This window comes from Myiozetetes cayanensis, unplaced genomic scaffold (genome assembly GCF_022539395.1).
Source record: "Myiozetetes cayanensis isolate MyiCay16 unplaced genomic scaffold, myiCay2020 scf6-25, whole genome shotgun sequence".
Classification (NCBI taxonomy): Eukaryota; Metazoa; Chordata; class Aves; order Passeriformes; family Tyrannidae; genus Myiozetetes; species Myiozetetes cayanensis.
This window is the reverse complement of record NW_026087853.1, coordinates 52,104,288-52,131,775: the sequence shown is the minus strand read 5'-3', so window position 1 is coordinate 52,131,775 and position 27,488 is coordinate 52,104,288. Positions and strand designations below refer to the sequence as shown.

At 37.4% G+C, this 27,488-nt stretch overlaps 1 protein-coding gene across 9 annotated transcripts in view; it reads left to right on the top strand.

Moving 5' to 3' along the window:
• Positions 1–27,488, top strand: part of IRAG1 (inositol 1,4,5-triphosphate receptor associated 1) — a 69,050-nt gene that overhangs the window by 37,696 nt on the left and 3,866 nt on the right. For 8 of the 9 annotated variants that reach the window (XM_050336185.1, XM_050336186.1, XM_050336180.1 and 5 more), the window contains 17 exons: positions 1,767–1,867; positions 2,969–3,039; positions 4,825–4,998; positions 6,531–6,580; positions 7,013–7,054; positions 8,203–8,793; positions 11,251–11,329; positions 14,049–14,169; positions 15,021–15,051; positions 16,123–16,263; positions 18,506–18,637; positions 19,405–19,546; positions 20,200–20,249; positions 22,169–22,276; positions 23,319–23,386; positions 25,405–25,524; positions 26,442–26,573. In XM_050336185.1, coding sequence (XP_050192142.1) covers positions 1,767–1,867; positions 2,969–3,039; positions 4,825–4,998; positions 6,531–6,580; positions 7,013–7,054; positions 8,203–8,793; positions 11,251–11,329; positions 14,049–14,169; positions 15,021–15,051; positions 16,123–16,263; positions 18,506–18,637; positions 19,405–19,546; positions 20,200–20,249; positions 22,169–22,276; positions 23,319–23,386; positions 25,405–25,524; positions 26,442–26,573 — 2,153 coding nt within the window. Of the gene's footprint in view, positions 1–1,766; positions 1,868–2,968; positions 3,040–4,824; positions 4,999–5,974; positions 6,053–6,530; positions 6,581–7,012; positions 7,055–8,202; positions 8,794–11,250; positions 11,330–14,048; positions 14,170–15,020; positions 15,052–16,122; positions 16,264–18,505; positions 18,638–19,404; positions 19,547–20,199; positions 20,250–22,168; positions 22,277–23,318; positions 23,387–25,404; positions 25,525–26,441; positions 26,574–27,488 lie in introns of all 9 variants that reach the window. The other variant, XM_050336188.1, reaches the window with a different exon arrangement.

Below are 27,488 nucleotides of genomic sequence, written 5' to 3'. Positions count from 1 at the left end.
GCTGCTCTTCCAAGACCTGCATAAAGCAGCCTGAGCTCTCTTCAGAGTGTAACGATTCCTTTGATTTGATCCAGCTGGCCCTGCAGAGACATTCCCTCCCTGCCTCTTCCTGCCCCTCTCCTGCAGAATGTACAGTGGCTTTGGACAATAGGAGCCACGAGGTTTCACTTGTCTAGCTGCTGAACTGCTACAGCTGCTGATCAAGATTAATATTTTCTACCTGACCTGAACTAGCCTTGGCTGCAGCTTCTTGCTTTTTCCTTTCCTTTTTTTTTTTTCCCCTTTTAACTTTTCTTTTGAATTTTTTTTTCTTTTTAGTAAGCTGTTTTTAGAGTCCTAAAATGGACTTGAGTGACTTCAAGGCTGATGTTACGTCATTCAGGAGCTTTTGCTTTTTGGCAGCCATGAGATGTGTGTAAACAATGTGCCTGTGTATTCAGCTGCTTTGCCCTACAAGCAGGGCGGTCACCTGAAGTTTTTTCACTGACAAAATATATGATTACTCAGTAACATTTTCAAGAATACTACTAAATATTGCTTTCAAACTGTTGTCATCAAGTGTGAATTGTGCACTTGACTCACATATGCATTGGCATTCTAACATTCACAGTCCTACAAGGGTGCTTTTCTAAAACTTAAATCTTCCTGGTGTTTTCTTGGCATGTTTCCCATCTTGCTCTGCTGTGATTGACAAGGTGAACTTGCCAAGGAACTTCATAGGAGAATTATGAGTATAGAAGTGTAGAGCTGCATGACATGATTTGGGCTTAGTTAAAAAAAAAAAGAAACTATTTACAATAGAATCAAAAATCCTAAATCATGTGTCCAAATCAAGGCATATTTAATTACTTTTGAGAGGGAGAAGGGTTATGATGGGAAATTTCCCCTCCAGCTGCTTTTTGATTTAAATCTGAATGTAGTACTTGGGGGAGAAGTAATCGTTTTTTTACTGCATATGAGAAATCCACAGTACTTCATTCCAACTTGATGTGCCTCCACTTGTAGTATCTCACAGGAAACGGATTCCTTCTCTTGGCAGCGATTGGCATCATCGTGCAGAAGGTGTGGGATTAATTTCTTGGGGAAAGGTCTCATATTTTTCAGGCAGGCAAACATACATTAATATTCAGTGCCAATTTCTTTTATTGCTTAAAAATTATAACTTTATTAAATATTGCAATAATATTTTTTAAAAATATTTTTCTGAGTAATGTGAAGGAAAGCCACGTGGAACTCTTTGTAAAATAACATTGCAATTATTTTCTGATGTTTTGGGTGTCATATCTACACTTAATGCCCTATTTATTCAGGCTTTCATTACACACTAGTACCATTTGGAGGGTTTGTGTGCCCAAGTTAGCCCTGTTAGACAGAGCTGCTTTTCACTCCTGCATTCAGCTCATTAATTCACCAAAGTGTTGCACATTTACTTCAGTAGAGGAATGGTTTACTGTGTGAAAAATCAGTGTGTCTGCCACTCTAAAGCTTTCTCATTAATTCCATGCCTACTGAATTCAGCTTGCATGCATTAAAAGTTTTTAAAGAAAACAGATATTCCAGGTCTTCTTCATCTCTTTTTAGTAATTTAAGTGTAGGTCTGTAGATCACATTTGTCTTATCTAATTAGAGCTAATTCTCTCTTAGTTCAATCATTTTCTCTTTTAGCTAAATTGAGCAATGGACATTATTTTTCACATAGAGCATCAACATACAGTGATTTGAATTTCTGTTTAACTACATTTTTGTGTTTGTCACAAACCATGCAGGACACTGCAGTTGGAGGGACAACATGCAGCACACCTTCTATTGTTCTTCCAGAGAATGCTGTTACACCAGATGCAGAAATTGATAAAAATCTGGTTAACAGGTACTGTATAATACATCTATGCATAAATTGTACAGTAATTCCAGGTGCTGTGTTTCTGAAATACTGCTTTGAAATGTATATTGTATGAAAGTATCTCCATTTGTGATTTGCTCTTGTTATCTTAGCATTTTGATGATGGTATTTGGGATGCAGGGTGGGGGAACAGGAATATAATTGATACTAAAAGATTAGACTTGCATAGAGCCTGCCAACCCGACTCTTTGAGTTGGACAACTTAAATGTCTTGAATACAGATTTAATATAGATTTAATAATTTAATACAATGAGTTTTGAAGCAGATATTTGGATCCACATGAATGGGACAAGAATACCACCTTGAGGTGAAGCATATGTGAAAGTAAGCTATTGAATGGAAATAAAAATTCTGTTTCAAGTTGAAAACTAAAATTCAGTTTTGAGTTGAATTAAGGTTATTTCCACTCTTCTGACAAAGCATACTTCCTGACCTGGGTTTTTTAATTTATAGACCTGTCATTAGACTTAAAATACAGGGAGAAAAAAACTGAATCAGAAAGTATTGATTGTAAATCTGTAATTTGCTTGTACTTCACCAAACTTCAAGATCATTTTAGAGTCAGAACTACAATGCACCCCTTTAAAAGCAAAATTATTTACCAGATCAGCATTGAAATTTCTGCAGTCATTTGAGACTTTCACCTGGTTTGCATGTGACTCTATATGGGAGTGTCAGTGTGGGAGTCTACAGAATTATTTCAGCCTTAAAACTTAGCTTAAGAAGCAGTAACAACTTACAAAGACTAAATTTTTTTCACTATGTATCACATTTACATGAGTTTTCAGTCATGATGATGGTCTAAAAAGATATAGGATTTTTTCTGAGAAATCTAAACTCACAGTGTATGAGGTTATTAGCAAATTTCAGAACTCCTATGTGAGAGAAAATTTCTGCAATTTTCCTTCTTTCTTCCATCTCCTCCATTTTCCAGTTGTTTGGAGATGAGAGGAACTACAACAAATGCATTTCATCTTCATTTTTTTTTAATCAAAGTGCTTTCTTTTCAGTGTTAAATTTTTGTAGATAATTAGGACTTTTTTTTTTTTTTAAATTCTTCTCTCTAGGTCTCGTAGTCCTCATAGGAGACATTCTAACCGTGCCAATAGGAATTCTACGAGTTCATTGACTTCTGTTGGTAAGAAGTGATTGTTCATTTGAGCTAGGAAGTTTTCTCAGAAAATGTGACATGCAATAAGGACCTAATTATGGAGTCTGTCTGCACTGACTACAGTTTTTCCTTGTGCACACTGTATAATGCATGCACAGGGAATACTGCTGGCATGTTGAATTTTGTAAGTGAATTGCATGCAGAGTGACTCAGGGAAATATGTGTATTGTTACTTACATAAAGTTTTAGATTGCTGCATTAGCTTAACATTTTTAGAATGTGTGCTTTAAATTCTTGTTGAATAGAGACTGCTATTCAGTAATAACGGGTTTGTTACTTTTGAACTTACTTGCTCAAGGAAGGTAGAAATTACCACGTCTTGCAAATCTTCTCTTTTGCTGGCACAGGGAAAGGGTCATGGAAGGACCGTCTCTCAAAATTCTGACACACAAATCTTAGTTCAAACCAAAACAGATATTTCATTGAAAATAGGTTGCTTTAAGAATATTCACTCTGTGGGTTATGATTTTTGACAGCCTTACAATTGGTGTAAATTTAAGGAAATTAAAGCCAAAGCACCTTTCCCTTCCCCCCCAAAAAAAATCAACCAAAAACCAACAAAAGAAACAACCCCCCACCCACAAACCAAAACCCTTCGAATTTTTGTTGCTTACTCATGTCCATAGTTTTTCTGAAGACTGATGGTTCTGTAATGGCTCTTGTCAAATTTTAAAATATTTTTCTTGTATTACCTGATGACTTTCCTCCCCTCCCATCCAAGCTGTTCTTTAGATGCTTGTACAAGCCATTTATACCAACTTACACAGTTGCCTTTCTCACAACTGGCTGCCACCTTATGCTCCACCATAGCCTGGAGAATTGTGAAAATTGATGCTCAAAGTTTAGTGTTTTCAAACAATATGGAAGCCAGGGATTAATGGGTTCACTCTACGAATAATTAAGATTGTTTAGAAAACAATGCATTAATCTAAAGGCCTGAGTGTAAGGCAGTGGCCTTCGGTTTGTGGTCCGTGCACCCTCCTGGGTCACTTCTCTAACATCAACATAAGTGTGCATGAGGAAAAGCAATCTCTTACAATACCCTCTTTAACCTTTGGGTATTCTAATGGGTATTCTATTGGGAATTTTCCTTTGGAAAATTCTTGCAGGTCCACCACAGGGTAGAGATTGATTTGCTTTTTGGAATAGCTTTGTAATTCTTAGGCTTTAGCTACTCAGCTCGTGCCTGCAGCTTTGCCAGCTGCAGCTTTATTGTTGCTTCTGCATTTGTGGGAAAAGCTCTTCTGTCTGCATAGAATAAAATCTTTATACTTGCAAACTCTGCACTTTAGTTATGGATTATTTCATTTAATCACCTGTTTGTTAAAGCTAGTGAGCATAAATCTTTGCTAGGTGAATTTGTGGGATCTTAGCCTTGAGAAACTGAACATACAAATTCCAGGAAAAACCTCAGTGTTCAACAGAAATGCCATGACTGTTAGCTGAGATGGATCTAATGACACTTCTGTTTAGAAATTAAAACAAATGTCCTGGGGACACTGCTGAAAAAAAGCCAGTTTCCCATATCAGAGCATCTTTGATCATAGGGACTTAATCTTAGTGGGTTGTCTGTATTTTGGAGGACTTGCTCTGAACTTGAGAATATGACATTAAAAATGAGCAGACATTAATGTTTGTTAAATGCAAGCTCAAAGCTAAATTTATAGGTGTGTTTTGTACTTGTCACTGTGACGTGCCACAATATTCCTGGACACTGGAAGCACAGCTCTAATTCTGACGTTTCCTACACAGACAACAGCGGGCACGTGATTGACCTGGTAAATGATCAGCTACCAGACGTCAAGATATCAGAGGAAGACAAAAAGAAGAACCTGGAGTTACTAGAAGAGGCGAAGAAAGTGAGTGAGAGGTTTCTAATGCGCAGAGGCAGGAAGTCAAGGAGCAGCCTGCCAGAGTCACCCACGGGTAGGTGCAGATTGTGGAAACAGGATTGTATATTCTACTTCAAATAATACATCAAACAAGCAACTACATTGCTACTGTTGACATGCACTTTGGTAATTTGATGGTCAGAATCCCTCTGTCCCTCCCACGATTCCATATGAAATGACCAGTCCCAGTATTCAGATGTGTCAGTGGGAAACGTGAAGTTTTTAAGTGCTTGAGAGTCACACTGCAAACACTGGAACAAGAGAGCAGGAGGTATTTCTGCTGAAATCTGAAAAACAGTCACAAATTATCGTTTGTGGGTATTTTCTTCCTAAAGCTCCTATTGTACATTAAATGAAATTTTAATGATTCATACTGCTGATAAAACATTACCCCAGACATAATTACAGACTCTTGTTCTGAACAGAGTCATAAACTAAGCTAAATGAACCAGGTCATACTTTAAAAACAGCAGAATAAGATGTTTTGTTCTGGAATGTCAATTGAAATTACTTTTCTCCTTATATGAAGTGTTTGAAAACTGGAACAAAATGCCATTTTACCATGAAATAGGACTTTCATTTAGCTTTGAAAAGCCAGTTCAAAAAAAGTTTTTTGTCTTAAAATCCGCTTGACAGTTTCTGGAGGGAAAAAAACCCACACAGCTACACTTACTAGAATTACATTTTCTTTTTCTTTTTTTCTTAAATTCCACCTGAATCCTGTTTTATGCTATTTCTCTGCAGTGCTTACAGTATCAGAAAACTGAGGAGAACAAGGATTCTGTATATCAACAAAATAGGATTAGTTTTTGGCAGGTATAAGATATAAAACCTACTTAGAGTTCCTAATTTACTTAAAATTACTTGTCAGGTTCTGGAAAAACACATGGCTGATGACTATGATATTCATGCTTTAATCTTCTCTGAATTTTAAAAATTCAGAAGCTACAGGCCTAGAAAGTAAAATTACCTTTGTTTGTTTGTTTGTTTTTGTCTTTTTTCTAATGAAGCAGTTTCCCCTACTCTTAGTCCTAAAGTTTCACCAGTAGCATCTCAGAGCAACTCTCTCACTCTTCCAGTTCCATCAGGTAAAATGATCATAGAATAGATAAGGGTGGAAAAGACCCCTGAGATCAACAAGTCCAACCATTTTCAGGTTCAAACTATAAGTTATAAAAGCTCACAAAAAAATATTTTTAAGTATTTCTTGAGGAGAAGTCAGGAGTAGATTTAAGCCTGTACTCTTGAATATTATAAAGCCCATACATGTATATAAAATATAGTTTTACATATATATATTTAATTATATTTTTATTCCTGTGGTGCTGCAAAGTTACACGTTCTACTTTTTTGAACTTTTCAATAATGGAGTTTTGAGAAGCTTTACTTATCTTTCACTTCTATATTTTTGAATATTCTTTTCCTTTTAATTAGTTTTTTTGACATTTAATTTTTTTCCTTTCTATATTAAGGGGGACTGTGCACGTATGTGCTGCCAATGCTATAGAAGTAAAAACTTTGAGCAGAATATCAGGATATGCCCTAATTATGTGTGTATTTTTCCAGGGTCTGATGCTTGCACAACCACTAGTATTGAATCTGTATCTCCAGGGCAGGTAAGAGCTGAATAGTCTGTGCAGTAACCTGGATTTTGCAGTACTATATTAGTATGTACTGCCCTTTTAGTCCCCAAGGAAAATGGGATGTTTGGAATACTGGTTTACATACACCAAGATTGGATTGTTGATATGTTTTTTTCTGCAGAGCGAGGGACTAATAAATGTTTACTCTGAAGACAAAAATCCATGAGGTAACAAGTGCTGAAAGATCACAGAGATCTCTTAAGTATAGAAAATAGAAGAAGATCCAATACAATCGTAATCTATGACAAAAAATAATCCCTAAATTTATTTCATAACTAAATGTGACAAGCAATGTAAAAATTAAGAGATTCAAAGTTCATCCATTAATATCTATATCTAACATCTGCAGCATAGATGTGAAGGATAACCCTGTAAGGCAATTCTTTCTTCCCTTTTTTTTGCTAGAATAACAGAACTGTGAAAGAGGATGACAGGCAAACTGCAGAGGTAAGTGTTTCACATGAAGAGAGGAGCAAAGTCTGTTGGTTGTGTCTCAGCACACATATGACTTGTTTCTGTGACTAAAAATGCTGAAAAACTGTTCACTGAGTGAAAAGAAAATTATGCTACTCTAGGAAAGTGTGAAGCACCTGCAAATGTGGTGGAGGACAATGGGCCTCCAGCTGCTCTTCACATCCTACCATGCACCCTGAGCTAGCTCAATATCAATACACTAAATGACTTTATAAGTGAAGTAAAAATATCTGCCATAGCCACTCGGGTGTGTGCCAGTGCTTCAGACAGGCAGCCTCTTCCAGACCCCTCTGGGGCGGTGCAAGAGGTTACTGAGCCTTGTGTCCCCTACCACTGGTGGGATGTTACTGCTCCACACAACTATCAGTGAAGAAGTTTATATGAATGTTTCCTAATTTGTTTTAGGTGATATTGGTTGGCCCTTTAAAGAGGTTTCTCTGTGTGTGGAATAGACCACACTCACAAAAACCACTATGGCAGCAGAGTTTTGGAGCAGTAACTATAAATGAGAAGAGCAGCAACATACCTGAGGCAGAGCCCATGGTTAGACTGCATGTTGGTGGCCTGAAATTGCTGACACAGGGACCCTTAAATAAAATACAGATCCTGTACCAAAGGAGCCAAGGTACAGGCAAAAATTCTGCTCCTGTAGAGATTGCAACCAAATTATCATCTGTTGTACTGCACACAAAGAAAGAAGAGAGAAATTACAATATGTGCTTTAATTTAGTGTACAAGCCCATGGGTTTTCTTTTCCCTTGCGAGGTGAGGGACTAACAGAAAAGAGACAAAGGAAAGTAACAGTGCTGTGAGATACGAGGTTAAAGGTGTGTGTTCAGACAAACCTTGCATTAAAATGATGAGGAACTTGGCTGTGTGAGCAGTGCTATAATGGACTCTGGGATGGGAGAGGTTAACTCAAAAGTTCAGAGAGGAGATTCCCAATTCAGTATTCTTGAAGTGCCTTTTAAAAAAATTATTTCTTTTGTCAACAGCACATGTTTAAAAGCAAATGTCACTGAAAAGGAAATGGCTTTTTACAGTAAAAATCTGTCCTTGGGCAGGAGAACAGAGGAATCTGGACTTGTTTCTTTGTTTTATGTGTGTCCCTCTACTTTCAGAATGCTGCAAAAGGATTAACTGATCGAAGGCAGAATGATCAAAGAAAGATTTCTCAGGGAAGGTTGGTTCCTCGTTCTGCTGGTTTTGAAAACTCCAAAGAGAAGCTATCTGACCAAAAAGAAAACTTTGATCCACATAAACATATGGATACTTTACCTAAATGCTCCCCTTCAGGTGGTGATGGTGGCAGAATGTCTCTTAATCCTTGCATGAACGTTTGTGAAAATGAACTTGGAAAATCATTCCTCAAGAAAGGAAAAGAAAATGATGTTCCTTTAAGAACCCATCTACCAGGAGCAGGGATAGGAAACATGGACTCAAAGCTAAAAATGCCTGTTCCAGAAATGAGGGACCATAAAGTTTCAGGTAAACCAGAATTCAAACTGTGTGGGCTGCGTCCTCCTCTACTACGGGCTGTGTCGTGGGACAGCTTGGAGCCTGGGCAGAAGGAGAAAACACCTTCAAAATTACCATCTGAGGAAGATAAAAGCTTTGCTGGCAATAAACCCAATAATCAGTTAAAAGCCTTCAAAGACCTTCAAATCCAAGTTCAACCAGTTCGAATGCAGAAGCTGACAAAGCTCAGAGAGGTGAGTCCTAACCATTTATATCCTGGTTTAAAGTTGTTTTCATATCTTGCTAAACTCTCAACTTGCTTAGCATTGTTTTTATCATTGCAAGGTACATACAGTGATATAATAGGAAACAATTTCAGCAAAATCAATACAGAATTGTGTCATGTTTTTCCTTTTACAACTTTAGTCAATTGTAACATGTAAGTGATTCCGTGGAATTATTCTATTTCAACATGCATCAAGTGCACTGTGGTATCTTCAGTGTGCACTGTGCATGTGCTCTGGCACATTGTCATACTGGTGTCAAGAATGCACTATTCATTCTGACAGAAAGGTGAGTCTAAAACACAGGATGGCTCATTTTTTGCATCATTTACATGAGCTATAAACAGAAAGCAACTGATTAACAATCGTGTTATTTGTAAAACTTACATGGGACTAAATTGATCCAATTTGATTTCTGAAGAGAATTTTAGTCCTGAAGTTCCTTCCTAAGGATGTAACAACATTCTCTTTAAAAGAGTCATTTATGGTTTTTTTACTTCCTTTGCTTCCCTATGATGTGCTTTTTCTGCTCCTTCAGAACTGTCCTCAGATCCACAGGCTATCCCAGTATAGTGACTAATTGTTTGATTTCTATATGAGTGGGCTGAGACCTCTGCATAAGGAGAAATCTGTTACTGAAGTTTGGAGTTACTGTACTCTTATAAAAGGACTTTGTGTATCATATATTGTTTGTAAACTTTATTAGGATTTAAAATTCACTTTTACTTTATTCAGCTGAGTGTTTTTGAGTCCTGTGTTGGTTGGTACTCTCCCTTCTGAAGGCAGTAGTCCTGTCGTTCAGGAATACCAGCCTTTGCAATAACATTACACTTGCAGGTCTGAGGGGACAGGAGATGGTTTTGGTATTTATTTGCTTATAGAACATTCTCAGAAAATGTCTCAAAGTGTCCAGAGCTGTAAAACTGGAGGTCTCTGAGAGCAAGGGCACATAAAGAATGTCCAGACTCACAGTTCCTAATCCTAATGTGGTGCAAATGTGTCAGATTTCAGAAGAATAGACTTGGACACTGCGGTATCTATAAACTAATCCATTGTTAAATAATTGTCTAAATGGTTAGTCAAAGTTAAGAATTAAACCCTAAGAAAAAAAGCAGAAATGTCATGAAATGATAAACCATCATAAGAAAGCAACTACTATGTCTCTATTACAGGAATGACTTTTGAAAGAAAAAAACAAAAACAAACAAACAAACAAACCCCCAAGAAGTACTAGATACTTTCCTGAACAGCTTAAAAGAATATTTTTTTGAGCCCCAGTAGTCAATATTTTAACATGAACGCAGGGGTGACAAGCAGCGACCTCAAATTCTGCACCTTGGTTAATTCATTCTCGTAGTGTTGGGAATGGCAGCTCAGTTATTCATCTTTTCCTCTTTATACAACAAACATATTCTTAGCGTGCATGTTCTGCAAGTTTTGATTGTAGAGACACCTGAGCCATAGAATTAAGGAAGAAAGTCTTTACTGTGAGGGTGGTGAGGCACTGGAACAGGCTGCCCAGAGAAGTTGGGGATGCTCCAGCCCTGGAATTGTTCAAGAACAGGTTGGATGGGGCTTTGAGCAACTTGGCCCAGTGGAAGATGTCCCTGGTCAGGGCAGGGGGTTTTGACCTCAATGTCAGGACCTTTAAGGTCCTTTCTAAACCAAACCATTCTCTAAGATTCTCTAATTCTGAACAGCCTGGAAGCTGTTAAGCACAAATAATAATTAGAATCAAAAAATTAATACAACATTATATGTAATTCCAGTTAGGTGAGCTTTGACCTTTGCCTCCAGTAGGAATTGTCTACTCATAAACTAAAAAGCAGGTGTTTGTGAATGTTAAAAAATATGTGAGAATATGCAAGAGATGATAAAAGCAGAAATAATACCACAAAGTTTAATTCTGGAGAGCATTTTTCCCAACCTGTAGGGAGTAGGGGCAGAACACAGTGACAGTGAAGCATTAACTTGTAGCTGCAGCATCTCAAGCTCTGGTCTTAATAAAGTCAAAGTGGAAAAATCTCATATCTATGATTTTCTGAATTTTATCTGTTCTCTGGGATACTTGGTAGTTACTGAAGTATGTCCAAAATTGCTTTCTTCCACTCCCAATTACTAAAACTCTCTTTTGCAAAACTCTGTGTTTCTATTTGAGTAAGGGGCACATTTTGCAAATTTCTGTTTGCATGACCAGGATTTTTTCTAAATAATGCTCGCATGAAATGTGAAATATGTAGTATTTTAGAGTGTGTGTGAATATCTGTGTATCCATGCTATGTAGCACCTGACTGTAAGTTAATATAGATAATCTCCATTATGTTTATTAACTAAAGTAAATGTTACATTCACTGCTTACATGGAAGGGATATTTAAACTGAGATTTCTAGTTCAGTGACTTAGAAATGTTACTGTTTTTCTTAACAGGAGCATATTTTGATGAGAAATCAAAATTTAGTTGGACTTAAACTTCCTGAACTTAGTGAAGCAGCTGAACAGGAAAAAGGTGCAGTATCATAAAAGCTGAAAGGAGTGTTTGTTATACACTGATTCTTATAACTGACTATTGGGGAGGGGGGAGGAAAAGTCTTTTTCTTCAGTTGCAATAGTAGTTGAAGAGAGAAAGGTAATAAATGATGATTAAGAGAGACCAATAATGGAACTACCTCAATTTCTTGATGACCTGAGCCAAGAAGATACTGGACATAACAGCTGGAGGACTGCCTGGAGTTTCAGTGGCTTTCTGTCAAACCTGTTCAGCAGTGATGGACTGAATGAATGTGACCTCTGCAAGACATTGTGGTCAGAAGGGTGAATTTAATCCTTGGGAGTATAAAGAGGGGATGGAATGCTTTATCCCTGCTTTTTTATTTTAGTATATGTGTGGCAAGCATTGAAATGGTATCTTCACTTCTGGTACCCATTTCTATGTCAATGTTATAAGAAAGAGGAAGGTCACAAAAGAGTCATAAATGTGATTGAAGGACTGGAAAAATATGCCTTACGTAAGGGGGATTTTAAAAGCTTAATTTCTATGAGTTTTAAGGAAAAATAAAGGAAGGTGTTTTTTAAGGAAAAGGTTTAAAACTCTACATAAATGAGGAAAAAGAAATCTGGCACCAAATTTTTTTTTTCCAAACTAACACAGGCACAAGAGATTTGATGCCTGTAGGCTGCATCTAAAAAGATTCAGGGTAAAAATAAAGAGCAAAGATATAAACCTGAGGACAATTCAACGTGTGGAAAAATTAAATAGCAATACTGCTGAGCTATCAAATGAAAATATTTACACCAAAACTGTGTATTTGTTTGAAAGTAGTAAAGTCAGAACTTGTTCAGAGTGTTTTCAAGGCCACATTAACTAAAACTGATTGTCCAAAATTTGATCCAGAGACAATTTCAATTTTTCTTAATACTGATCATTTTGCTATTTCAGAGATTTGCTTTGGGACTATTTCATAAGGCCTTGGAGTTTCTGTTACACTGAGAGATGGTTGAGGCATTTCATGTTACCTTTGCAAACAGACTCGTTCTTCAGTCTGAATGAAACAAAATTAACAGACATTTCTTGTCCTCTGTATTTAGGGATTATAGCTTTGGATTCTTAGAGCTGATAATATTATTCCTGTCGCTCTGCTAATATGTAATTTCCTGAAAATTATTTAGCAGGCTCTGTTTGAAAGGATAAAATAGTTGCCAGTTTACCAGCCCATTACGTGTTTTTTTCAGGTTTGAAAGTTGTGAGAAAAACATTATGAAAAGCTAAGCACTATTTTATCTAGCTCACCAGCCAAGATCTCATGAGCATCACAAGTTTTTTAGAGTCCAGTAACTTATCTAAATGATAGCCAGAACATTAAGGGTCAACTCTTTGTCCTCAGTGGGGAAAACAAGCGAAGGGTCAAATCCTTAGTTCATTTGTTAGGGAGACTTCCTTACATTGTCATAAAAGCCACCTTGTGCTTTTTAGCTGGAGTAGTAATTTTGCTTAAACAATAGGAAATAGCCAGATACTTCATTATTACTGTTATTAATCCAATATACGGTCTCCATCATGTTTTCTATCAGTGACAAGTCATTGTGGTCATCTGAGTAGACACATCTTTGCATCTCCAGGAGTTTGGATTAGTGGAATATATTACATTGGAGACATTGTGGTGTCAGGCTGGATTCCATGGGGAAACACATGGCTGTTCTCAAGGAAATACTGGAATTTTTTAATGTAAAGGAAATGCACATAACTAAAATGTAGCAGGAAAGAATCTCCCTTTATGTTCTGACTTCATGTTAATGCTCTCCACATTTACAAACTTTGAACTTTTTCACACTATTTGTTTAGCAAGTCTAAGAATCTTCTTGTTACACCTAATGAAAAGTTACCTTCCCAAGTCTGAGGTCCAGACTGGGGCACCTGCCTTTCCTATAGGAAGGTCCTTCATTAAGTTCTGGCAAGATAGGAGGAGAGAAGGGAATTATTATGTATGAAATTAAATAAAATTAAAATACAAAAGCTAAGTGATATGAATTTAAAAAAAAAAAGTTTGAGCCATATCTTGGTCCTTTTGAAAGCGAAAGAAGTAGAGAAAGTAAGGACAACCTTTCTGTCCTGACTCAATGAACATGCAGTGAAACAAGTGCATGTTGTAACTCACTGCCATAAATGGTGTACAAAATCTCCAGGGTAGTACATTACACTGGACTTCATCTTGGTAGGTGGCATTTAAAGCCTCAGAAAATGACAATATTGTCCTACAGAATCTCTGCTAAAATATTCCAAAGTGATCTAAAGCACAAATGCAAAATGTTAGGTTAGAAGTTCATGTATTAAATCTGGGTTCAGTTTGAATTCCAGGAAAAATACTAATACAAAACTTATTTTTCAGTGCAGTAGAGACCATCAGAGCACATATTACTTCAGTTTTTCAATGACAATTTTGTAGATTACTTTTGTTGTCACTGCTCAAGAGGAAGACAGGGAATCTTTAGCAGTATTAGGGATGGGTGATGTATCACCACATGCAATAGAAGTAACATTCTGCAGGAAGGGATGGACCTTTCCTTTTTGTTCACTTTTGCTCCCAGTAGAGTTGTGTGGAAGCCTCACTGATTTAAAAAGGCCACAGTTAAGCCAAGAGGTCCTATTTGCCTCTGAGATGCTGACTATTAATGGTTAATGCACTCCTTCCAAATAACAGAATGTTTTTTAAATCTGAAAATGTCTTCAGGCCCTTCACCTCTCCCTTCCCCCACTGAAGAGGAAGAGACAAAGAATAGCTCTGATGTCATGCCCAGCATTCCTGATGTATTGCTGCGAAAACTGCGAGTGCACAAATCGCTTCCAGGAAGGTAAAAGCTCGTTAGAAGTGGAAAGATCATCCGGGAGGAGGAACACTAATGGGTTCCAGTGAACTCCCTTTATGGGGTTCCATTCACAGGGGTCCATGCAAGGAGATGAATTGCTGCATCTTAAATTTGCCTGACACATTTTGAAGAGTGCACTGACTCCCAGTAACAGGTCAAATTTTAAAATCAGTTTGTAAACTCTGCATAAAAAGTCTGAAACCTAAATTTCGGTGTTACAGGTAGATTTTTGTACAGGTTTTTCCAGCCTGGCTGCCAGGATTGCTGCTGCAGATATAAATTCATGTTGAAAGCCTTAGTGTTTCTCTCCCCTAGAAAAATAATCAGGGCAGATAATGCCCTGGTAAGGCCAATGGTAGAACATGGGCAGGTAAGAATTCTGCAATTTTTCTGCAGGTGACAGTTTTTCAGGGAAATTGAGTTTATTTTGCAAATGTAGTTGAAGGACTCGCTCCCAAATGTACTGATTTGGGCTTTGCAAGACTTTAAAACAATTCCAAACATTTTTTGGCTAAAACTAATTCCTACATTCACCCATGAGTTTTTGTATCAAAAATACCAGAGGCCTTCAGTCATTTGAAGCACTCAATAAGTGTTCTCTGTGCAGATGAAATAAATATTTAACATTTGTTGTGAAGGAACTGTTATATACAATATTTTATATAAATGAATGCATGAGGTGAAGAAGTTCAGATTGTAATCAATACTGATATGTAGTGGAAAACTCATAAACCTCAAATATACGTTTTGTTGTTCTTTTCAATCAAATATTAGAATAGCTTTGGTTTTAGAGACAAAACACATCAAAATGTGCTTTTTTTTGCTTTTATTTCTAGCTCCCCTCCACTTACTGAAAAAGAAGTTGAGGTAAGTATGTTCTTAAACTAATAATTTTGGACATATGCCTCAATTTTCAGTGGTTACTGTGAGTCTAAGGGTGGTTATTAGAACAAAGTAATGAGATGCTTCTTTTTCCCCAAAAAAATATTTGTCAGAAAAAAACATTTTGAGCTCAATCAAAATAACAACTTTGTGAAAGAAGAGCAATATGAACTGTAAAAAGACAGAGTAGGAATAAGCAAAACATTTGTATGTGCATTTTTCATAATAAAATAGGCATTCATTTTGGAAATTGTTAAAATATACCTAAAGTAGTAAAAAAATGAGATTAAAGGGGAGCAGAAATTAAATAAATTAAATTACATTTTTGTTGGTCAACAGGAGCTTTGGGGCAGTTTTTAATAATATCTTGCTGTTAGTTTACATCATTTTTACTTTCTCAATTCAAGCCAATAATTTTGTTTGCAGGTTGCTCTTTAGCTCGCAGCCTCTGTTTTGTTTTTTATTTTTTCACATGCCAGTCGAGGAAATGATCTTTACTCGCATAGATACATGGAACTCTTGGTGCCTTGTGCTTTAATCCTGAGATATAATGTGTCTGGTAAAGAAAGAAACAATCTTTAAAAGCAGGGTGCAAGAGAATAAAAATATTAGCACTTAATCTTTCGCTGGCTTCAGTGGTAGGTGTTTATCCCTTAGGTAAAACAATGCTAATGCTGAGCTCATCCCTGGACTTCCTCTGCACAGACTATCTGTTTAAAAACCTTGGGGACCCTTGGAGGAAATCCAGCTAGAAAACAGATCCATTGTGATTCTGGTGCTTCTGCTGGGCTACTTCCTTCATTGTGTCTCTGCTCTACTGAGCTCCCAGAAAAAACATGCAGGAAAAGAGGCAATAGCACTTTTATTCATAATTTAGTGGAAGTAAATAGAAGTGATTTTTGAAACAAAATCATTTTCAAAAATATCTTCGGTTTTCCGTTTCAATACTTATTTAAGCACCAAAGTTTGTTAAACACATACCTCATTCACAGATTGTTATTGGAAATTACATTACTGTGAGACTTATTGGAAAATGCCTTCTTTTAATCCAAACAGAATGTGTTTGTACAACTTTCCTTGGCCTTTAGAAATGATAGTTACACGTTGGAATCTAGAATTAACCAAGCAGAGAGGGAGAGAAATCTTACAGAAGAGAATGCTGAGAAGGAACTGGAAAACTTTAAAGCAGCCATTACGGTAAGAAAACAATGGGAATTCTTTTCCTGAACTGTAGTGTCCATGGAAATGCACACACATTGGAAATATGCATGACTGTTCTTTCTTATATGCACTGTAAATTCAGCCCCAAAACTTAATTTTCTGCTGCTCAAGCTCCTTACCATGAGCTGCCTACCACTTGACAGGAGAGAGAGTTTTCTTGCAGAGTGGGCAACCGTTGCTGGGAAGGCACAGGGGATGTTGCCCTACATCTGGCAGGTTTCAGGAATAAACACTATTAATTTGCTGGTCAGTTCTGAAATGGTCTGAAACCTGAGTCCTGAGATTTGCATCTTGAAAGGCCTCCTAAGTGCAGCCACAAGAAGGTGGTGCAGGAAAGGAAGCAGCGAGGATTACCTAGGGAATACATGCCCCCTCAGGATCAGATTAATTTTTTCTGGAAAATGAAAACCAAATGTTTTGAATGTTTTGCTGCTCTTCCCTTAGTTCTCTATGTAAAGAGCAAGCAAAACCAACCTATTAAATCTCAGGCTTTTCAGACTGAAAAAATGTGTGTTAGGTTTGCCGTGTACTTCTGTTAAGAATCCCCAATTAGGCACCAAGAGCCACGTTGCCAGCATGGGACAGATGTGATTAGCTTTGTCTTCCTCTATGCAGTTCACACACTACAGTCTGGCTTTTATAAGCTTTTTCATGTAATTTATAACAAAGTGGAAACTGCCATTCCAGTGAAAGCTTGTGTTCTGTACAATGGAACAAACTAACAAGCAATTAAATGTAGTGATGACTCCTGTATAATCTCTATCATATTAGACCCAGACTTGTTCCAATCGCGTTGAGAGGTTATCTTCATTTCTCAAGGGCAGGTATTTGTTATATGGCTCAACAACAGTTTTACCAGTCTTTCTGATTCTTTTAATCAGTGTGGTGATAATTGATGTTTGTTATTAAAAATCCTAACTTCAAGAGAAATCTGATCTACGTGAACTTCAGATTTGTTCAAGGAAATAAGCAGGTTACAGTTGCCAAGGAAAAAAATGGAAAATCTGAAATTCCATGGATGATTTTTCTCAGATTCTTCCCTTATGCCTTCTTGGTTCTTGCAGTCAAATTTTGGTTGTAATTTATTATCAAAGTAGCTTCCAGGATAAATAAGTGTATAAAATTTTTGTGGCTGCAATTGTTGTCTTTGTGCCACATTCATCAGTCTCTTGGCTGTGTTTCTACACCAAAGGTTCGCACTTACAAATGTGATTTCTGAAACAACTCTGCTCAAAAAGTTACTGCACATCACTCCCTTCTTTTGAGGTGGGAGAAAAAAGGAGGAGTTATTCTTTTCACACATCATTTCAACTCCTTGACTTACTCTTGCAGCAATACAAGTGAGGGGTTGCAGAGAACTGGGACACATTGCAGCTGGACAGAGGGAAAACTGTGTGGACAGCAGCAATGTGATTTATTACTTAAAACAACCTCATTGCCAAAACTGGTCCATCCTAAAAATGCACTTTTAGAATACAGAAATCATCCAACATGACAAACTTTGCGTTTAAGACTGAACTAAATTGTATAGGATTTTCTCATATCAAATTTCTCTGTGAATAGAAAATGTATTCAGTGAAGAGGTTTGGCTAATGAAACATCTAAATTCATTACTGCTTTTGGGAACCAATCCCAAGGAATTTATGTGCTTTGATGCTTTCCAGTGTCAATCTGTGCTGTCAAAGTGACCATATTAATGCAGTGAATAGATGTCTCTATTGACTGACAAAAAAAAGGTTCAGAAATTGCAGTTGCCATTTGATTTACAGGCCATGTTAGTTTTTTAATTATTCTTTTACATCTGGAATTCTTGAGACTATAATGTCTCATGTTCCAGATGAAAGTGAAGTATCATGACACTGAAAGGAGATGAATGTCCTTCTTAACACCTCATGCCCAGGGAATTAAAATGTTCTTTGTGCTTTAGCAATGATTTTTAAGTGCTAGTTCAAATAAACTTGTCATCTGTAAAGTGCATGGGTAGTGAGGCACGATTCGTGATAAATTTCAGGATGGAAATTGTTGCAAATGTGCTGAGCCCTCTTTAACTCCTGGAACAGCAGCAGCACTGTCTGGGTCACTGGCTCTCCTCTGGGGCCACTCTGTCCATGGGTGGTTCTGCCTAGACATTTTTACCCTTTTTTGTGGCTCTGGCTACTTCATGTGAAAACCAGAAGTGGCAAGACATGATGATAAATCTTATGTATTTCCCCTCCAGTCCTCAGCTCACCTGTGGCACCACTATGAGCACAGGGAAGCCTACCAGAAGCTGCTGGAGGACATCGCTGTCCTGCGGCGTTTGGCTGCCAGGCTGTCGAGTCGCGCCGAGATGGTCGGAGCCGTTCGCCAGGTAGGAACATCCTGGTGTTTAACGTGTGTCCTGCCTGCACCTGTTCCCTCCCTCTCTGTTTTTCAGCCATAGCTAGAGGATACATTCACCCTTTGAGCTTTGTTTGCCATTTCAACAGCTTAAAGGTATCTACTGCAGTGTCAGATGCAATTGAAATGTCCATTTCAGTCGTGGAAATAAAATGCAAAGAGAAAAAGGTTACCCATTAAGCTATTCAACATCTGTACAATAGGAACATATACATTATCCAGAACTACAGCTGCATCACATGAAACTTACTGCAAATCAGTGCTGCACTAGTAAAAAATCTTTTCTGGGTCCAAAAGCTCATCCAGTTCAGTCACCTGCCTTTGGTCAGTCAGACAACTCTAAAGAGTATAAGAACAGAGCAGGTATAAATGAGAACACAGCAATGCCCTCCCACATTCAAGACTGTTCCATTTTAAGCAACCAGACTGATGCCAGTGACTAAGACCCTTGAGGGCTTGAAAACCAGTGTGGTTTGCCACATAACTAATCAGATGGGCACACAGACAGGCTGTATAAATACCTGACAACATAAATTATGATATTCTGTGAAATATGTATGAATGCATGTGCATTTGTCTTCCTAACTAGCTTAGGAATTTTCAGTTGTGGAGGTACCAGTATTTCTTAAAGAACAGCTATTCCAGATTTAGCCCAGACAGGGAGCACAGATATAAAGGCAGGTGATTTGTTGGAGGCATGTAGAGTTTAACTGGGCATTCCCTCCTTTTCTTCCTTAGGAGAAACGCATGTCAAAAGCAACAGAAGTAATGATGCAGTATGTGGAAAATCTGAAAAGAACATATGAAAAGGATCATGCTGAACTAATGGAGTTCAAGAAACTTGCCAATCAGAATTCCAGCAGAAGCTATGGTGCATCTGGTAAAAAAAAAAAATAAAATTTAAGGGCTTGTCTTGCCTCTATACAGGGAGACGTTGGTGCTGTTAATTATTAAAGTGAAGTACCATGAAATCTATTGATGAAGTTTTGATCTGCAGGAGTAGATTTAAAAAACCTGTAGAAATAAGTTAAAATGAAGTTATATGAACCGTACGTGATGCTATAGTAGAGTAATATGAAATCACTTTCACTTCCCACATTCTGATGGGATTCAATGACATTTCATTGGTGTCTTTCACATGCACATAGCTTGTGCAATTTTAAAGTAACTACCTTTTAGGAGATGGAGGACAGCAAAATTTCATTATTCAAAACTTTTTTTTTTTGCAACCTTTTCTTTCCTGTGCTAGAAACTGAAATAGGAGTATTTTATTACCAAGTATCTGTATATGGAGGCAAACAGTGGCCCTTTGCCTGATCTCAGTAAAGTTACAAATGGTTTAATTTTTGCAATTATTTCAAATGACTTCTGCAGGTGAAGCTGAGATCAGAACTGTATAACAGAGTAAATATGTGGTCACTACAGACCTTGTATAAATATACTGCATCTGAGTTTGAAATGCAAGCAAAGGCTTATTAATATTTATAGATGCTCATATAGTCTAAGGCTGGTTTTTATCTTTTTTCTATGTAGAAGATGGAGTGCCTCGTTCATCCAGATCCATGTCTCTTACTGTTGGAAAGGTAATTCTACAATATTTTAAAAAAAGAACATTTTGTGTAGTGAAATGTCTGTGTCTACGGACACTTTTATAGGCTGTGTACAAAACACAGGGCTGCTAAATTCTGAATATTGTTCATGTAATTTAGCACATGTGCTTTGCACCTTTGGATACAGGGTTAAGTATGATCTTGTGCAATAACAATCATGCTTGATGTGAAACTATAAAGGTCCTATTTATTTAAGAATAATTATAATCCAGGTCACATACCTGTGCTCCAAAGAATGGCTCAGTTCCCGTGCTCTGTTCTAGTTCCTCAATGAGGAAACTGAACACTGGATCCAAACTTAGCATATGATTCAGGATTCCATGGCCATAACTGCTGAACACCTGCTCGTTTTCCCACAAATAACATTTTCATTATCTTAAGAATTTCATCATGGTCAGAGCACCTTAGGTAGGAACAGTTATTTTTTAAGTGTTGCTCATTTTTTAGTTAGCATCAAAGTATTGACAAAGTATTCAGAGTGAGAGACGGTCTCAGATTGTTTTTGCTTGACCCATTAATAGCTTCAACATGTCCAGTGTTTCATTTCTGCAAAAATTCCAAGTGTTGGAGATAAAGTTTATTACAAAACTTGCTAAAACAACCAGTGTTTTGAGAGACATGAATCCCAATGTGGCCATTATGAAATTTGGTGGTCAGAGGCATTATACTCAGTCTACTTTTTATTTTCATATTTTTATTTGTTTAGGTTGTAGTTCTTTAGATTTAGTTTATTCCTGCCACCTCTGAGTGTTGGATATAAAGAATTAGAGCACAGAGCCTGCTAAGGGCAACATTTGATTTCAGAATGAGAACCAGATAAGTTGAAACAGAGGTCCCAAAAAAGATTAAATTTAAGAAGGACAAGTCCAAGTAATAAAGAGCAGGGAGAAAACCCCCAATCACTAAAATGGACTGCCTAAGATGGCTGAAGACTCCCAGTGTGGTTTTGCAGCAGTAAATTAAATAAAATTGTCATTAATGAATAGGTACAGTTGGTTTAGTCTAGAACCAGGATCATGGAGTAGGTGACTCCTCCTATGTATGTACTAAATCTGTGTTTAACTCCCTTCCTGTAAAGTTGTCTAGACCAGAAGTGTTTGGATTTGCACTGAAACAAAGCTGTGTTTTGATGGTTTTACTCAGCTGGAAGCACAGATTTTACATAGATTTTTGTAGGATGAAGCATTTGACTACTTACCAAATTACAGCCGAAACTTATGTGATCTGTATTTGAGCTGGAATATATTGTGTACAGTGTGCATGTGTTTGTCACATAAAGAATGCTCATGATCCGTGGGAAATGTGAGCAATGTCACATGATGGTACCTAACAACTCACGGGTGGGGGAGAGGGGAATGTTCACAGGACGTTCCTGTGGAAGGAATGGGTGCTGTGGGTTCTGTAAGTTGTAATCAATGTAAGATGTAATCAATAGCCCATAGTGGGTACAGGATATCAGAATGGGTACGTGGCAAGGTAAGATTTTCATGTGCACCTACATTATTTGCCAGTCATTGTGACACTCTCACTTTCCCCACTATCATTATACATCCGATTGATTGAAAGATAATAGCATATAATTAGAGCTGACAGCATCAGCTCAGACCACATCTGCTGTGTGACTTTACTGGGCTTTCAGTATGGAGGGAAAGGAGCAGCATCCCTGCAGCACACTCACTCCACACTAAGCACTTGCCACAGGCAGACCATATGAGAGGAATTCCTGGGGAAAACCACAGCCTAGCATCCATTTATCTTAATTTTCCTCCCAACTCTCCTTTTCCCCACGAGACATTAACCTACATCTTTTCCACTCCTGTTAACCTGTAGAATTGTTCTTCAGTCTGTCTCGCTGTATGATAGAAAAAGAAATAAATTGTTGTTCCTCACAGAATATGCCTCGGAGGAGAGTCAGTGTTGCAGTTGTTCCTAAGTTTAACTCCTTGAACATTCCTGGTCAGTCACCAACAGCTTCACCTATACCTTCAATGCCATCCCTGGTAAGTAAACCCCACATTTTAAAGTTAGTATTTTTTTTATCTAAACTACTTGTACATACAGCTAAGCCACAGTTACTAAAAAATGGAAGCCCTTTCATTGGTTTAACTTGTTTTGACTCCATCCTAGTGAAGAGGGCAATTCCTGTTTGGAAGGGACATGTGCCTTCAGAATCTACCTCCTCAAATGATCACTTTAGAAACTGCTGAAGAGGGAGGGCTGCTGATTCAGAGGCATTGGACATTAGTGAGGCAATTTGCCTTTTCACCTGTAGCAGCATACAGGAAAGAAGTTGTGAAAATACATGTGCAGTGTAGGAGAGGAATTTTAACTAGACACCATAGAACACTGAACAGAAGCTTATGTAATTAATACATACAGAAATGTATGTGGTACAAATTTAGAGGTTCTGTGATGATCTGGGATTAGTGAAATCATCAGCCTCCGTGTTGGCTGTTTGCTTATAAAACTTTATTAAATCAAATGATAACCTAATCTGAACATAATAAATCCATACAAATGCCTTGGAGGAAAACTGCAAGGCATACTAACTGTTCAGAGAGGAGCTATGATGGAACATAACCTGAAAGTTATGCAGTTAAAAATGTTCAAAATATAGGTTTATTTTAATGAGGGGGTTTGCTGAGAAGCTAAATCCATTTTAGTTTTAAGAAAAGCATCTGTTTGTGCAATTTAGTTATGATGTCCTCAGAGCCAATTGTTTCAGGAACTAAGTGTGTTTGTTTGCCACGGTTTATTATGATTTGGTTTTGTTTAAAACTTCCCTTTGAAAAGTCAGCTAATAATGTTTTTCAAATAATAGGAGAGATACAATAAAGATATTATTCAGTGATCAATCTATTTCAGAGAAGATTCTTAGTGTACAAGTCCCCTGTCTACTGTGGTAAATTTGGAACCTCCATATTAAAGATACTTTGCTCGTGAGTGTGGGAAGAAAACCTAAGCAACACATTGTTATTTTATTGAACACTCATTTGAAATTAATTAATGGATATAACATTTGTTGCTGTGTTTTACTTACAGTCTGAATCACCTAGTAATGGAAGGAGCAGCCTAACATCTAGTCCTGCTCTGCCAGCACTTCTAGAAAAGTGAGTTGTCTAGGTCATCTCCTTACCTATTAAATCCTAATATGAAATGATAATTGGATCATTTCTGTCGTTCCTAAACCAAGGAAGGAGGTACTGAAGTCAGTGACACAGTGTTGGCTTGGGTTGATTCATGATCTGGTAACTGTGTTTTTCCATGGCACCGTCATATTTTTCTTTTCATGGTCAAGGAGTTTACAAGCAGTACCTCAGAACTAAACTGAGCCTGCTGTGATCAGTAGAACTCATCAAGTAAAAAATGCATCAGATTTTACACCTTCAAAGCTTGAGAAAACGAAGAGCATTACATACAGTGCATGACTTTTTTATCCATGTATTTCCTGGAAGAAATTAATGCTGCATTTAAAGTTGGCCATGAACAACCCAGGGTATGAATACTCCTTAATTTGACTATCCCAGTAATTTACAGGCTACCCTTGCCTGTAAATAGTTACCATTATGGACACAGGCACTGCTGCATTTGCACACTCGTGTGCATGTACTTTATTTGTAAGTACAGTCAGCCTAGAAAGCAAAAATCAAAAGTTGTCCAGCCCTTTTCCAAGGATGCTTCTAAGGAAGTTGCTTGCTGGTGTTTCAGAAATAATCTTACTAAAACATCCCACTGATTTTTGTTGAGATTGTCACTACTACTACTTTGGACATTCAAACTGTTTATGGTGTCACAATAAAATATCTGAAATACTAATTTAAGTTAAAGCTTTTTTTAGGATGCTTGCAGCATACAAATCAAAACCTTTGACATGTGTAGATCTCACAGCAGTACAGAATATTAAATTTCATGTACTTCAGATTAGTGCTGAGGCAGGACAAAATTTATCTTTTGTCTTTTTTTTAATCTCTGAGCTTTACTAAGAATGTAAACATACAACAATTGGGAAAACAAAACCACTGAACTACAGCACTAGTTGTTACAATTCGAAGGAACTCTGCAAGATCTTTGACCATCTTTGAGACCATACAGAAAGTCTGGGAGAAAAAGCAACAACCAAAAAAGCTTATCAATATTTCTCACTGGATCTTAAGAAAACAAAACGTGTTATCAAGTAACAGAGGCAGAACACTAAAATTCAAGTTTGAGCATAAGTATGTGTGCATGGGCCAGCTGGTATAGTAGAGTAAAATTCCATAGTCCAGCACAGTTTTGTATTTTTAAACACTTCAGGCTTATAAACATTAGTTGTTTAAGGTCCAAGTGCAAATAATGTCTCTTGTTAATATGACTTCTTGAGAGAAAATCCGTTACCCACAGACGGTGTCAAGTTTAGTACCTGAAAAATAAGGCCTACAAAAAAGGTTAGAAGTTGAAATGGGTTCCGCTGGTGAGTTTATTAAACCTTGACTTGGATAGATTTGCTGTTATGTCTCAATCACTTAAACTCCTTGTCCCAGATCAAATAAATAAGGAGAGGAGAACACTGCAGGAAGAGAGCAACAATAAAATGGCTTAACTTTAGGCTGAATGCTCAAAGCTTTTACTTAAGGAAAGTTTTAGTGACTAAAACATTGTGTGTGCTTGTGGTTTTTTTCACTTGTGCATCAGTTCAGCACATGAAGTCAGCAGAGGGGAGTACCTAAAAGGCAAATAAAACCAATGTTTTGTTAAATTGGTATTTGATATTATTTCTGTTATTTTCCCCTTATGTAGCAGGTTACAATTTCTAGGATGATTTTTAAAAAATTGATGGAAAGGTTTTCAAGAAGTGCAAATAAATCCCGTGGACGAGCCAGGAAACAAATGCAGGTTTTTTTTCTTTTTCTAAACAAGAAGCAAAATGCAAGTCATATTAGCTTAGAAACATAACAATTACTGTTCTTAAATCACAGCATTTTTAAATGAATATTTTTCTTGATGTGTATTTTTTCTTTTGAAAGACATTTCATTTCTTGGATGTACATTAAAGAACACAAATGATGAGTCACAAAATTGTAGTGTACTCCAAATACAACAGATTTCAGTGGCAATATTTTCTGTTTGTCCTTTTCTTTTGTCTTGGCAGTGGAAAGTCTAATGGAGAGCCTGACTGTGAAACCTCCCCATCTGTGCTGTCACAGAGTGGGTTGGAAGAGATCAGCCCTGAAACCAAAGCCAAGATAGAAGAGGAAGCATATAACAAAGGGTGGGAATATTTCATGTGAACTAAACTTGTAAATATGTGCTACCAGATCAGTACGTATGTTTTTAAAATTTATTTTTAAATGCAATTTTTAAATGAGTGACAGAATTGAAAGGTGCTCCTAGAAGAGAGTAATGATTGGAAGAATGTGGAAAACAACATGAGTGAGCTTCACTCATTGTATTTGCTTGGTATCTCTTGATTTTCATCCTTCATTAATGAAAGGCAAACTGTGGGAGAGCAGTTATATCAGAGATTCTGAGCTAGGTGGGTGTTCTTATGTCAACAGTGCTCAGCTTCATGACAAGATAATCCAAAAACAGCCTTATGAAATGTTCATTCTGAAAAGGCTACATGGAAATTACTAAAGAGTAAATATCAACTGTTGCAGTAGTCGTGTTGTTTGTGTCTCAAAGTGCTTTACACGGCATGTTTTGGGGCAATTAACAACTTTGGGATCTGTTTCTGAATGCCAAGCAAAGAACTCTGTACTATGTGAAGAGTGAGACAAAAATTTTGACCCCCTCCTGCAGAATCCAGCATGCCATCTGTCTTCAGCATTGATTTATTCTTCAGGAGAAAACAAATATCTGCAGGGTGTTCAAAATTATTGAAAAATAATAGAGAAATATTTACCAACTCATTTACAGCAGACAAAAGGTTTTCTCTGTTGAGGACTTTAACCTCTTTTTCTTGTTCAAGATGATAAATTTCGTATCAGCCCTTATATAATCCTCTTTTAAGGCTGTCTCTGTGTGCTGTATCCATGGTCTTCTGCTAATTTTTATTCTTGTCCAAGGGCTGCAACACTGCTACTTCTGGTTTATTGCATGTAACAAAACATAAAGTTAATTTTTCAATAAATAAATCAGGCTTATACAGCATGCTAGACTAAGAAAGACATGTTTTGTGGGTTAAAGCTACCAGGAAGGCTTGAAGAAAACCAAAGAACTTCAAGAACTGAAGGAAGAAGATGAAGAGACACCCAAAGAAAGTCATGATGAACACGAAGAAAGTGAAAATGAAGATGAGATTAAAAACCTGAAAAGCAGGTGAGACAGTGGTGTAATATGTCCATACAGGAGGGGCCACTCTTTTCTATTTGTGGTACCCAATCAAGTGTTTTAGACTATCACCTTGACGTGTTTTCCTCCAGTGTTGGGAAGCATATTTGAAATTACAGTATTTTCACAGAAAGGCGTGTTCCAACACAATGTAGTTGCAAAATGCAAAACTTTTTGTGTTACTATTTCAGCTAAAATTGTATGTTGACATCAAGATGCTTCATCTTAATGGGGTTTGGTTCTGATTCAAGGTAAAAAAATGTTCCAGAAAAGTTCTTTAGATGCCGGACTGTATCTGTCTGCAGACATGCATTGTCTCAAGGAGGTTTTAATTCAGGAATCTGGTGCCCAGATTTGTGCTGTGTGTCATTCCCAAAGGGTCATCTACAAGCTGAATACAGAGTAAGACAAGCTCCTCAGCTGTGCTGGGCTCGACCTGGGCAGGCAGGTGCTCCCTCTGGGAGCTGAGGGGGTGCAGCAGGACAGCATCGTGCTGGAGTTCCTGCCTGTCACTGCAGTGACATATTCACTGCACCCTTCTGTACCCAGTGCTCTCTGTCTGTACTGGGGACTTCTGAATCATCTGCTTCATGTCCTCCCTGAAGCATTTGGTTCCTGACTGGAAAACACACCTGAAATGTTCAATTTTTCTTGCAGTTCATTATTGAGTCTCCTCAGTGGCTTTACCACCCAATTCAATACTCCTGCCGTTTCCTGCCTTTGGAAAGCAACGAGTCTTTTGAGCTAGAGGCGAATGGAATGCTGGCCAAAGGAAGTAGAATGTCCAATCCCAAGCTAAGGCAGGGAACCTTACTTGATCCAGAAGAATTCATTTCCACTCCATAAGCATTGTGATTATAAACATCTCTTGATTTGAGACTTCAGCTGTGTTCACAGGGTAGC